This window comes from Peromyscus maniculatus, chromosome 6, assembly GCF_049852395.1.
Source record: "Peromyscus maniculatus bairdii isolate BWxNUB_F1_BW_parent chromosome 6, HU_Pman_BW_mat_3.1, whole genome shotgun sequence".
NCBI classification, from domain to species: Eukaryota; Metazoa; Chordata; class Mammalia; order Rodentia; family Cricetidae; genus Peromyscus; species Peromyscus maniculatus.
The window spans coordinates 22607848-22622265 of NC_134857.1; the positions used below are offsets into that span (position 1 = coordinate 22607848).

A 14418-nucleotide genomic window follows, 5' to 3' on the forward strand; every position below is an offset into this window, starting at 1 on the left:
GAAGAAGGAGAAGAAGGAGAAGAAGGAGAAGAAGGAGAAGAAGGAGAAGAAGGAGAAGAAGGAGAAGAAGAAGTAGAAGGAGAAGAAGAAGAAGAAGAAGAAGAAGAAGAAGAAGAAGAAGAAGAAGGAGGAGGAGGAGGAGGAGGAGGAGGAGGAGGAGGAGAAGAAGAAGAGGAAGAAGGATGAGTTCCACCAGCACAAGGTGGAGGAAGTCAGTGGTGAATGCAGTTTTCAAAGAATAAATAATAAGAATGTTTAAAAAACATTTACATTTTATGTATTAATTCTAGAAGACATACTAAATTTAACCTTATTTGGCCTATGGAACATTACTGTGGAAATAGCATAAATGTGCAATGTAAACTGAAGTATTTACTTACAAATGACTGCTTAGTTTTTCTAGCACTGGGCTGCCTCTGCTCTTCTTCTGAGGCATGCGCTTGGTCTTCCATGACAGATGCTGTTAAGAAGTGCACACATCTCACTAAGCAAAGTACAATGAACATTGAGGGGAAAAGCTGTCCATTGCTATAATGAAGACACACTAGGGATGGGAAAATATTTATTTTCATTTTCCCAAGCAATAGTTTGACTTAAGTATAAACTGCAGTGGAAATATTTAATTTATCTTCTCTGCTTAATAAAGGATCTCTCTCAAAAACAGGTGTTTGGTGTGTCTTTTATCTCTAAACAGAGGTTTGGGAAGCAGCCCCTACTGTATGGGAGTTCCCTTCACTTACATATTCAGATTGATCTCATATATTTCTGAAGATAAAGCAAAAGAAAATGGACACCTGAGAGGTGGGAGCAAGGACTCTGTCTTTGACAAACAAAATCTTATCTGTTGCTCAGATTTGATAATGTGTGTATTATTACCGTTCTACTAATCCTTTGGCTTCCTATATATGTAGTTGTCTGTCTATAACAGACAGTGTTCTGTTCTATACACAATCATTCTATAGAACAAGTATATTTTAAAATGTACTACTTACTTTTCTCCTGATGCATTATTACATTTTTTTCTGCAACATTGTCCATATTGGATGAGTCAGGAGCTTCTGTGGAAGATTCCTGTGGTCCATTAGGGTCAGACACACTCTATCAAAAGGAGTATTGGTAATATATTTTAGAAAGGTCTTATTTGATTTCTAAGAACATACTTGAATTCCTAATTTCATGACAAGTGTACTTGAAATTCTATGTAGTATATATTTAAGACAAAGTCATTTTAATAGCAAATCTATTATTCACAGTAAAGTTTAAATCTATCCTTCATTTTTCATGGCACTTCACTATGTAAGAGGTACAAAGGAAAAAGGAAACACATTCAGAGGATATGACCTGATGCACAAAATTAACAAAAATAAAAGCAACTACTTTTATATAAGAACTGTTAATGCTATTTATATTCCCAAAATAATTTGGAGGATATTTATAAAATAAAGAAGTGCCTACCCTATTACCAGGAAAATTTCTTTAAACAGTGTGGTACTTTGAATGCAATTGGGCCCCATAAGCTTATAGGAAGTGTCACTATCAGAAGGTTTGGCCTTGTTGGCAGCGGTGTGACCTTGTTGGGGGAAGTTTGTCTGTCTGGGGGCCATTAGAGGTCTCCTGTGCTCAAGTTACACCCAGACTAAACACAGGTTCTTGTGGTGGTAATCTAATTATACTGAAATGTGATTTTGATTGTATGTTAATAAATAAAGTTGCCCGGGGGTCAGAGCTATTAGAGCCATAGCAAGAGTGTGGCGGTGGTGGCACACGCCTTTAATCCCAGAAAGCCAGCCTTTAATCCCAGGGAGTGGTGGTAGAAAGCAAAAAGATATATAAGGCGTGAGGACCAGAAACTAGAAGCATTTGGCTGGTTAAGCTTTCAGGCTTTGGAGCAACACAGTTCAGCTGAGAGCTATTGGGATGAGGACACAGAAGCTTCCAGTCTGAGGAAACAGGACCAGCTGAGGAACTGGTGAGGTGAGATAGCTGTGGCTTGTTCTGTCTCTTTAAATAGACTAACAGACAGGAAATAGAGCCCTGATTCAGGAAGCTGGGACACCGCAGGCGGAAGGGTGAGATTTCAGCTCTGAGCTCTGACCTCTCGGCTTTCTCTTTTGCATTGTTTCTGTGTTTCTTATTTAATAAGACGGTTGGTTACATCTATAGGTTCTTTTACTGCTTGCTGATCAAGATGTAGAGCTCTCAGCTCCTTATCCAGGACCATGTCTGCCTGCATGCTGCCATGTCCTGCTATGATGATAGTGGACAAAGCCTGTGAAACAGGAATCCATCCCAATGAAATGTTTCCCTAATAAAAGTAGCTATGGTCATGGATTCTCTTCCCAGCAATAGAAACCATAACTAATACAAACAGTCTTGTTTTCTATTCTCCTATTTGTCTCCTTTAATTTTGTTCTCTTGCTTTATTGCTCCAGCTAATAGATTGAGCACAACATTGAAAAGGATTCAAGATGATAGACAAATTTGTCTCTTATGACCTCATGGGACTCATGTTTTCATCCATTGGGGATGATGTTGGCTCTGAGTTTCTCATTACATAATTTTTATTGCATTGAGGTATGCTCCTTCTTGTCTTACACTCTCTGGATTGTTATCATGATGGTATATTGGATTTTGGCAAGTGCCTTATCTACATGTATTGAGAAGATTAGGTGACTTTTTGTCTAAGTCTGTTTCTGTGCTTTGTTAAATCTGTTGACTTGTGTATTTCAAACCATCTCTGCTTCTCTGAGATAAAAACAACTTGGTCATTGAACATTTGAACAATTGAACATTTAGAACTTAGTGATAAAATTCAAGGAGAGTCTAGGTATTTGTAGAGAATATGCCACAATTATACAAGTGATAAATAACAAGCCTACAATCTACATCTTCTAAAATGGAGAAAAAATATTAATCTAACCATTATGATGGGAAAAAAGGCAATCATTGTTCACTGTCTCTATACTTTTTCAATAAAGAACTGAAGTTCTAGATAGACCCAATAAGGTAAGAAGGATATTAAAGCATTCAAAGTGTAAGAGAACTCAGAATGCCCCTACTTAAAGATGGTAGGATTTTATCAGCTGTAAAAGGGTTGAGGATCCACAAAAACTGATCCATGATATTCACATTGAGTCTTATCTTTACCCAGGTGTGCAAATACATTAAAAATAGAGCAATTACAATTTTCAGAAATTTACTTACTATACATCAATGGAAATATTTAGCAATGTCATGGGATTCTAAGAATACTAAATGCTTTCAATTTATTATTCAATAATTAATTTTTTGATTGAATAATGTGGTTTAAAATGTAGCATGTGAGCCTATGGCAAAGTCATTGAAGCAAACAATAGGAAATGAGAAATTTAAATTTAAATTTTACGTACAAATTCTTGATTTTCTGCACTCTTAACAAAACTTCTCTTATTTTCCACCTTAGATTCTGTTATTTCTTCTGAAGAAATTATATCTTTTACATAAAAAATATGAACAACAATTAGGCAAAATAATACTCTATAAAAATGGAAATAATGTAAAGTTAGGGTTTTACATTTTATATGTTATTTTAATTAACCACATGGTATAGGTATATATTTACATCCTCAAGAAAACTTGTAATTGTAGACAAATCAACACTTGGACATATACTACATATTGGCCAGTTTTGAGTCATACATGCTTTATATGATTTGCCAGGAAACTCATAAATATATGCTTACATCCACATCTGCAGAAACTGGGAAAATAACACTTTCACCCTGTAAACTATCCTTGCCTTGCAAGAGTAACTTTAAATAACTCACTGTTAACTTCCCCCAAATGATACTTGGTTTACCACACATTTTTCTGTGAACAGGATAACATGCTTTTGCTCTGCACTGACAAATTGATTTTTTTGTTGTTGTTTTTTGAGACAGGGATTCTCTGTATAGCTTTGGAGCCTTTCCTGGAACTCACTCTGTAGACCAGGCTTATGTCGAACTCACAGAGATCCACCTGCCTCTGCCTCCCAAGTGCTGGAATTAAAGGCACTACCGCCTGACAAATTGCTCCTTTTTGACTCACTTTATCACATGGAGTCATTCTGTACATCTCTTTTCCCCCAGGAAAAATGGGTATTGCTGTGGCTACCCTAGCTTAAGATAATGCTTAAACTCTTCTTTGTGACTTCAACTCGAACCCACTTTTTTACAGTTATATCTTTTTCTCCTTGACATGTAGGACCTATATTAAAGGTTATTCTAAGCTCCAAAGATCTCTTTGCTTTTGTTTCCTTTTTTCTTTTAATTACTTGTGTGATTCTGATAGGTTTTGACTTTAAGTTTTGAAAGTAAGTAAGTCATTACAGACATGGTTTCTTTACTGATACAATGCCTGTTGTGACACAGAGAGATGAGTTTCAGACAACAGAGTACAGAAAAATAAAAAGGTGTAAAAGCATACAACATGTGCATATAAGTAATGAGATTTTCAGTGACTGAACTGTCATATGCGAGTGTATCCTAATTTATTGAAATAGATTGTAGATACGATTTTAAAATGCCATTCCTTTTCCTTGTAAATAAATTACAATGCTCTGCAGATGGAGGAAGGCAGTGCACTATGATTTATAAACAACACAAAAATTGATTTTCTTTTCTGAAAATGTGGTATATTGCTGTTTGTCCAGCCCAGAACAGAATCTCTGAGCTCAACATGTCTCTGCCCTGACCTTTCAGAGACCTTTACTATAGGTGTGCATTTTGAGACCTAGGTGTCCAGAAATGATGTTCAAACATTGGGGAAGTCACATTGGTCTCATAGTTGACTTACAGAAGTCAATAATAAACAGGGAGTTTGCACACTGGAAAGGTTAAGGTGAGTGAACCTGAGTATTAAACATTGAAGCTGTGCTTACATTTACTAATAATTCATATTGTCCTTGTGAATGTTTTGAAGCATGCCTGCCACTAGTGAGATGGAATTGCTTATGTCAAACCCTGTCATCACCATCATCAAGATATAATGGGCATCAGGAAATCTGTGTGCATTTGAAATGTAATAAAATAAACTGATCAGAAGAATGTGACATACAAAATTTACCTGGTTGAGATTGGTGTGGTCGAGACTCAAGTTTGGAGATTGGATGTGAATAATCCCTCAGCTGAATGGATTTTCAAATGAGATATTTAATTAATGTTTTGGAATTCAATAAACATTAATCATTTAATATAAACATTAAAAGTCATTTACCTCTGGGTGAGGACATTTTTCAGCCCACACTAAAAAAGAAAGGATAAATTTATCAATCTCCTACACAATGGGAACTGCAAAAGTAATTTTATGTAGGCTTTGGATGGCAGTGAGTTCTTATTCCCTTCTTCCTAAATAAACACCTATTAGTTTACTGGTTAGGGCAACAGCTGACAGAAATAACTGAAATATTCTAAAAGCAATCTTAGAGTCAATGTAATCCTCATCAAAACTACAACATGACTAGTCAGAGAAATTGAAAAAAATAACCACACCACCATGAAAAAGCCTTTTAGCTCCACATAGAAATAAAAACAAACGAACAAAGAAAAAACCCTGGAGAGAGGTAAAACAAACCCCAATACAAAAAGAGTTGGAGAAACCACCACCCCAGATTTCATGATTTTTACAGGTCTAGAGTACTAAAAACATCATGGTTTTTAGCATCACAGTACACGTGTTGATCAATGAAATCAAATTGAACACCAAACATAAGTCCACACACCTATGGACACTTTACTTTTGATAAAGAAACTAGAAATACACACTGGAAAAAAAAAACAACTTCAATACATGGTGCTCACCAAACTCTATGGCTTCAAGAAGAATGCACAGAGAACTATATTTCTAACCCTGAATAAAACTCAACTTCAAGTGGATCAAGGATCTCAAAATGAGACCAGAGACCCTGAATAAGACAGAAGACAAAGTGTGTAATAGGCTTGACCTTACTGGTACAGGAAAAAAACTTTCTGAATAGGACACCTGTAGCACAGGCACTAAGATCCACATTTAATAAATGGGACCACATGAAGCTAAAAGCTTCTTTATGGCAAGATATGTATATCAGTGTTGGGCTTTTAAATAATCACTCCACCATATGATAGTGTTATTGAAATAAATTATAGATATGAATTCTAAATATATTTCCTATTTCTTGTTACTAAGTTACAGTAGTGTACTACAGATGAAGGTAAGATATACATTATAAGTTCTAGAACAAAACAAAACTTGATTTTCTTTTCTGAAGATGTGGTATATTGCTGGCTGTCCAGTCCAGAACAGAATCTCTGAGGTAACATATGTTTTTGCTTTGTCCTTTCTGGTAGCTTTGAGTATGACAGGTGTTCATTCTGAGACCCAGGTATCAAGAAATCATAGTCAAACATTGGAGAAATCTCATTAGTCTCACGATTGACTTCTATAAGTAACTAATAAACAGAGAGTTTGCACACTGGAAAGGATAAGGCCTTAGATCATAAGTATTAAACATTAAAGCTGAGCTTATTTTGCAAATGTTTTATATTTCCAATGTAATATATTTTCCAGCATGTATGCCACTATCAGATGGTACTGTGTATGTCAAATTCTATCATCACCATCATCAAGATATAATTGGCATCGGGAAGACTGTGTGCTTTTGAAATTTATTGAAATACCTTGATCAGGAGAATGTGACTTACGAAATTTACCTGCTTGAGATTGCTGTGTTTCAGACTTGGGTTTGGAAATTCGATGAGAATAATCCCTCTGCTGAATGGATTTTGAAATGAGATATTTAATCAATATTTTGGACTTCAATCAAGATGTAATTATTCAATATTAATATTAAAAAACATTTACCTCTGGGTGCGGACATTTTTCAGCCCAAACTGAAAGAGAAAGAATGTAGAGTCATTCTCATGCACAATGAGATCACCAAAACTACCTTTATGTAGGCTTCAGATGGCAGTGAGATTTCATTCCCTTCTTTCATAATAAACTCCTATTATTTTACTGCTTAGGACAAAAACTGACACAAATATACTGAAACTTAGCAAAGCAACTTCAAGATTCAGTGCAAGAGCCATCAAAATTCCAATATAATTTGTCAGAAAAATTGAAAAAAAAAAAACAAAACAAAAAACCAACCACAACAGCATCAAAACACCTTTCAGGTTCATGTGGAAATTCAAAAATAAAAATAAAAAGAATAAAAATAAAACAAACAAAAGAATGGACAGACTCCACCAGCTCAGATTGGACCAAGAGGTGAGTCACTGTTCTCCTAGGCACAGTTACAGGCCAGCAGGCAATACTCCTGCAGGCAGGTCTGATTACCACCACCCCATCAGATCCTTTAATCGCAAGTCCTACTACTCTGGCCCTCTAAATCTACCCACTGCACCAAGACTGCAGCTGCCCCCTGAGACACAGACTCTGCTAGGTCCAATTGAACCAAGAGGTGAGTCACCATTTTTCAAGCAGGTCACCCCAGCCTCCAGGCCTTAGGCACAGGGGCACAACCCATGCACCCATTCCCTCTCCATTGCAGCCCCAATTGCAGGCCAGTTGGAGAGTTTCCTGCAGGCAGACCTGACAACCTCCACTTCACATATGACCCTGTTATCTACAAGTCCCACTTGCTCCCCCAAATCCACCCATCCCCCAAGACCATAGCTGTTCCCTGAGACACAGACTTAGCTGGCTCCCCCTGGACCAAGAGGTGACTCACCATATTCCCAGCTGGTCACCCTGCTTCAGAGGCACAACCCAAGCCCCCTTCCCCCACCCATTGCAGCCCCAGCTGCCAGCCAGCAGGCAGGACTCCTGTGGTGAGGTAACCCAGGCTCAGAAAGACAAACATGATATTTAATCACTCATCAGTGGATACCAGATGTAAAGAGAAAAATAATCAGACTACAACCCACAGCTCCAAAGAAGCTAGGAAACAAGGAGCCTAAGAGGGACACATGGATTGCCATGGGAAGGAGAAACAGAGGAGATCTCCATGAGTAGTGGGGATGGGGGGCAATAAAGGGCATGGGATGGAGGATGAGAATATGAGGAGATAATAGGATGGTTGAGCTGGGGGAGGGACAGAGTGGGAGAGCAATGAAAGAGATATCTTGTTAGAGGGAGACGTTTTGAGGTAAGGGAGAAACCTGTTGCTAGGGAAATTTCCAGGAATCCACAAGGATGACCCCAGATTAGAAGACTGGCAATAGTGGAGAGGGTGCCTGAACTGGCCTACCCTGGTATTCAGATTGGTGAATTCCCTAACTGTCATCATAGAGCCTTCATCCAGTAACTGATGGAAGCAGATGCAGAGATCCACAATCAAGCACCAGGCTGAGCTTGGGGAGTCCAGTTGAAGAGAGGGAAGGGGATTATATGAGCAAGGGGGCAGGGTCAAGATTATGATAGGGAAATCTACAGAGACAACTAATCCATGTTTGTAGGAACTCAGGAACTTTAGACCAACAGCTGTGGAACCAGCATGGGACTGGACTAGGCCCTCTGCATATGGGAGACAGTTGTGTAGCTTGGTCTGTTTGAAGGCCCCCCAGTAGTGGGATCGGGATCTATACCTGGTGCATGTGCTGGCAATCTGGAGCCCATTACCTATAGTGGGATGCCTTGCTCAGCCTTGCTGCAGTGTGGAGGTGCTTGATCCTGCCTAACTGAATGTACCAGGATTTACTGACTCCCCATAGGAGACCTAACACTTTTGGAGGAGAGGTTGGGGGTATGCTAGAGGGGAGTGGAAAGAGGGATGAGAGGGGGATTTGTGCTTGGTATGTAAAATAAAATTTTAAATAAAAAAGAACAAAATAATGAAAGACTTAACATTGAATAGAGATAAAAGGATACTTAATATGAAAAGAGGATGGAGAAATCACTATCTTAGAGTTCATGTTTTGTTACAGAGTTAGACTAATAAAACAGCATGATTCTAGCATCACAATAGACATGTTATCAATGAAATCAAATTGAACACCAAATGGAGGTCCACACACATGATTTTTCATATAGAAACCAGAAATACACACTGGGTAAAAAACATCTTCCAACATGATAGTGAACTAATCTTGATTGCTGCATGGAGAAAACTGCACATAGATCTGTATTTACTACCCTAAATAAAAACTTAATTCCAAATGAATCAAGGATCTCTAAATAAGACCAGAGACACTGAATGTAACAGTAGAGAAAGTGTGTGATAGGCTTGAACTCATTGGTACAGGAAAAGACTTTTTGAATAGGACACCTGTAGCACAGGCACTAAGACCCACACTTAATAAATGGGACCACATGAAGCTGAAAGTTTCCTATGGCAAGATATCTATGTAAGTTTTGGGATTGTCAATGACTGCTCCACTATATGATAGTGTATGCTGTGCTATTGAAATAGATTGTAAGTAAGAATTCTAAATGCATTTCCTATTCCTTGTAATTAAATTACAGTGCACTATGAGTGAAGTGAAGCAGTGCACTATGAATTATAGAGCAACACAAAAATTGATTTTCTTTTCTGAAGATATTGTACATTGCTGTTTGTCCAGTCCAGATCAGAATCTCTGAGCTCAAATAAGTTTCTACCTTGTCCTTACAGATAGCTATGTGTGTAGGTACGCATTCTGAGATCCATCAAGAAATTATGGTCACACATTGGGGAAGTATCATTAGTCTCATGATTGACTTCTATAAGTCACTAATAAACAGAGATTGCACACTGGAAATGATAAGCACTCAAACATGAGTATTAGACATTGAAGCTGAGCTGACATTTCTAAATGTTTTATATTGTCAATGTAATAATTTTGAAGCATGTATGCCACTAGTGAGTTGGCATTGCTTATGACAAAACCTTCCAACATTATAGTCGAGATATAATTGGCATCGGGAAGACTGTGTGCATTTGAAATGTATTAGAATAAATTGATCAGAAGAAAGTGACTTAACAAAATTTACCTGTTTGAGATTGCTGTGTTTCAGGCATGGGTCTGGAGGCTAGATGACAAAAATCCCTCAGCTATTTTGAAAAGAGATATTTAATCAATATTTTGGATTTCAACAATATATAATTATTCAATATAAATATTAAAAGTCACTTACCTCTGGATGTGGACATTTTTCAGCCCAAACTGAAAGAAAAAGAAAGTACAGTCAATCTTATGCACAATGAGAATTCCAAACCTAACTTTATGAAGGCTTCAGAGGGCAATGAGTTCTATTCCCTTCTTTCAAAATAAACATCTATTATTTTACTGGTTAGGAAAGCAGCTGACAAGAAATATACTGAAATATATCAAAAGAAATCTATAGATTCAATTTAATTCCATCAAAATTCAGAGAAATTTTAAAAACAACCACAATAGCATCAAAAAGCCTTTCATGTTCATATGGAAATACAAAAAAGTCTTGGATATATTTAAGAAGATTCTCAATACTAAAATAGGCTGGAGAAATCACTATTTCAGATGGTATATTTTGTTACAGAGCTAGAGTAATAAAAATATCATGGTTCTATCATCAAAATAGACATGTTGATCAATGAAATCAAATTAATGTCAAAACACCTATGAATACCTGATTTTTCACAAAGAAAGTAGAAATACACACTGGATAAAAATAGCCTCCATACATGGAGATTACCAAACTTCATGGATACATGAAGAAGAATACACATAGGAGTATTTATTACCCTGAACAAAACTTAACTCCAAATGGATCATGAATCTCTAAATAAGACTAGATACCCTGAATATGACAGAAGAAAAATTTTTAACAGGCTGAACTCACAGGCATAGGAAACAGAACACCTGTAGCACAGCACTAAGACCCAAATTTAGTAAATGGGACCACATGAAACTGAAAGCTTCTTTATGGCAAAGGACACCATCATCAGGCTACATAATAGGAAAAGAACTTATTCATTTAAACCTCTAACGTACAGTTAGTATCTAAAATAAATAAAGAAGAAAAAATTGGACTCCCAGGAAACAAATAACCCAATGACAATGGTGTTTTGGAATACAAAGACAATTTTTTAAAGATAAAACACAAACTACTGACAAACTTTTAAAGAAATGCTCATCATTTTTATTTATCAGAAGAATGCAAACCAAAAGTACTTTGAGATTTCATTTTACTCCTGTCTAAAGGGCGAAGTTCAATTAAGCAAATGACAACTCATGCTTGTGAGGATATGATGAAAATGGAACACTTGCTCATTACTGATGAGAATGTAAACTTTTACAGCCATTATGGAAATGACTCTGGCATTTTCTCAGGAAGCTGGCTACTAATCCTTCTCTAAATTCACCTATACACCTATCTGGCATATACCCAAAGGACTCTATATCCTACTACATAAATATCTGCTCATACATGCTCATTATTGACTATTTACAGTAGCCAGATTTAGGAACAGTCTAGATGTCCTTTAACTGACAAATATATAATGAAAATGTGGTGAACTTACACAATGGGGTGTTTTGCTTCTATCAAAAAAGGAAATTTACATATAAATGTATGAAGCTAGAAAAAATCACCACGAATGAGGAGACCCAGATCCAAAAGTCAAATACTGTATAATTTCCCTTATATGTGAGTGTTAGCATTTAAGTCTTCAACATGTGTGCTAAAATCCATATAACCACAGAGACTCTGCATCAAGTAAGGGATTGCTTGTGAGGATCATTCAAGTAAAGGGAAATAGAATATATAATTGTAGAGAGACAGTGGGGGGAAGGGCAATGCAAGTGAGAGGTTAGGGTAGGAATATGGGGATGAACAATTTACTAACATCCATGTGAAAAACCGTATGGAAACATACTACTGTAGAAGATTTCTAAATACATAAGCATATAAAATAAATACAAATGGAGTCTCCAAATAAGAGAGGAGATAAACCCCCAATTAGACATCTTTTGCTAAACATGAAACCTTTAGTTATACCTTGTTGAGTCAATGGACAAATGGGGCACCTTAGGTATCTCAGGTAGAAGAAAACTCAGAGATCTTTCTGGGACTATCTCAATTTTACACATCGCTCATGCTTATTAACATATGGGACTTATTACCACTTTTGTTGTCTTTTATTTAAGTGTAAATTTATTCAGTGATTTCTTTCGGTAGCATAACATACCAGCATTTGTCTTACATAAAGTCTTTTCATGATGACTCTTACCTTCAATTATTTCATTTTCTTCTGGACCATTTCCTATGCTGGATGACTGAGCAGCTTTCTGCAGTGGAATAGGATAAAACACACTCTGTCACATGATATTAGTAGTGTAATTCCAAAAGGTCTTATTTTCTATTTCTGAACATATCATGATATTTGACTTTAAGGAAATTGTTCATGAGAATATATGCAGTATATATCAAAAACCATGGTATTTGAATGGAGAATCTTATATACACAGTCAAGTTTAAGCCTTTCATTTCCCAATTATATACAAGAAATATAGAGTAGAGGAAAAACATCCACAGACATAGTAATGCCTGATGTGCATGTATCAATAAAAGTAATCATTTTATATTACAATGCATGAAACTAATTTGTTCTTATTAGTAAAGTTGGAGGATGTTAATGAGACAAATGTTCACATCTTTAGTAGGGTCATTCCTCTAGGACACGATTAACATTAATTATGAGGTGTTGTACAATGACATTATTTGTGTGGTTAGGCTTGATAGGAGGTATGTATTATGTTAAAAACATTCATATTGTATCATGCTGATTGTGCAGTGAAGAAGGCAGAATGGGCTCAATTACGGTAAAAGTGAACAAACAAAACTGACATATTTTGTTAATTTCTTATACATGGTAATTCTGGATCAAAATGATTAGCAGACAAGTTTTTATTTCCTATGTTACCTTTAGACAATAACATTAGACCATTATGCAGTTTTTTAATATTTTACAAATGTTTCTCAATGAACAGAAATCTTCCCCAAACACCATTTCACAGTTTTTGCATGTTTAACAGAATAAACAAATCTTGCTTTCTCGTTCTTCAAGAATTTTAAAAGTTATGAGACTATGTTGTCCACTATTCTATATATACAGTAATGCCATCCTATTTGACAGTTACTGAGTGGACACTCCCTCATCTTCTAAAACATGTTAGGCTTCATACTTTGATCTCTGATGACAAAATACCATTCTCACTCCTACCCTGTATTAACGACAATTTTGCCTAAATATCTCTCTCTACCATATGTTTTCTTTATGACAAAATGCACCTATCTGAACTAAAACAGTTGCTTTTTACTTGCTTGGTGTTCTATTACTATGGCATAGGCTTCCCTCTGAAATTCTCAGTTCTTGATTTCTCAACATAGAGGAGATATTGACTATACAGGTTTATGTGGGTTTAAAACATGAAAAATGTCTTCAGAACATACTCATACTTCAGTAAGTATCTAACATTGTATTATGTCTCTGAACAGATTGTGTGAAAGAGAAAGTATAGTGTCTTGAATCTATTTGAATTCTCTACATTAACTCAATTCCATATATATATATATATATATATATATATATATATATATATATATATTGAGCATATTGGACAATAATGTGGAAATAATTAATTTCCTTCATTGAATTGAGCAAAATAATTGAGTTTTTCCTTCACAATTAGGTCTCTTTTATGGAATCAAAAATTCTTTCTGTTGGAAGATTAGTTGATTATATATCCATATGATCTTCTCAAATGAGGACCTTGAAATAACCCAATGACCATAAGGAAAAAATTTCTCCTTGACATAATTGAGTATAATCATCACATAACAAATTTAGTTTTTGCAGGAAGAATCAACTTTATGAAATAAGTCCAACTCTAAAGTCATAATTTTATATCGTCCACTATTTTAAATAGAGAGTCTATGGCTCTCCAGCCATGTAAAGAGCTTAACATAAAGCACAAGTAATAATCATATAATTATTTACTAAATTACATATAAAAGACAATGATTAGTTGTGTGACTGGATTCTAAGAATACCCTATGTTTTATAATAGGTAAAAAACTTTCATTTCAATGTTAAATCATCATTGATGGACTGAATATAGTAGACTGAAGTGTAGTTTCTTTTGGCCTATGGTAAGATCATCAAACCAAACAGTATTAAGTGAGAAATTTAATTTTAAACAGTTACATACCAATTTTTGATAGTCTTCATTCTTATTAGAAACATTTTCATTTTCCAGTTTTAAATCCGGTATTGTTTCTAATTCTAGTTCTTCTGACATATCCACATATTTTATTTAAAAAATAAATATAACAATTAGATACATAATTTTCTATGACAATAGATTGAAATACATTCACCATTAGAATTTAGAAAAAAATTTACTCTTATCAAATATTTCAATTAAATGTACTTTATAGATGAATATTCACATGCTT

General features: G+C 35.6%; 1 protein-coding gene across 5 annotated transcripts in view; it reads right to left on the reverse strand.

Moving 5' to 3' along the window:
• LOC143273831 (uncharacterized) overlaps positions 1-14418 on the reverse strand; it is a 53110-nt gene that overhangs the window by 6626 nt on the left and 32066 nt on the right. The window contains exons 10-20 of one of the 5 annotated variants that reach the window (XM_076574011.1): positions 14172-14254; positions 12191-12248; positions 10114-10142; positions 9970-10030; positions 6859-6887; positions 6708-6768; positions 5236-5264; positions 5086-5146; positions 3390-3472; positions 993-1098; positions 381-460 (exon numbers count right to left, since the gene is read on the reverse strand). In XM_076574011.1, the coding sequence (XP_076430126.1) occupies positions 381-460; positions 993-1098; positions 3390-3472; positions 5086-5146; positions 5236-5264; positions 6708-6768; positions 6859-6887; positions 9970-10030; positions 10114-10142; positions 12191-12248; positions 14172-14254 (680 nt within the window). The remainder of the gene's footprint in view (positions 1-380; positions 461-992; positions 1099-3389; positions 3473-5085; positions 5147-5235; positions 5265-6707; positions 6769-6858; positions 6888-9969; positions 10031-10113; positions 10143-12190; positions 12249-14171; positions 14255-14418) is intronic. The other 4 variants (XM_076574013.1, XM_076574012.1, XM_076574015.1 and 1 more) reach the window with 4 other exon arrangements.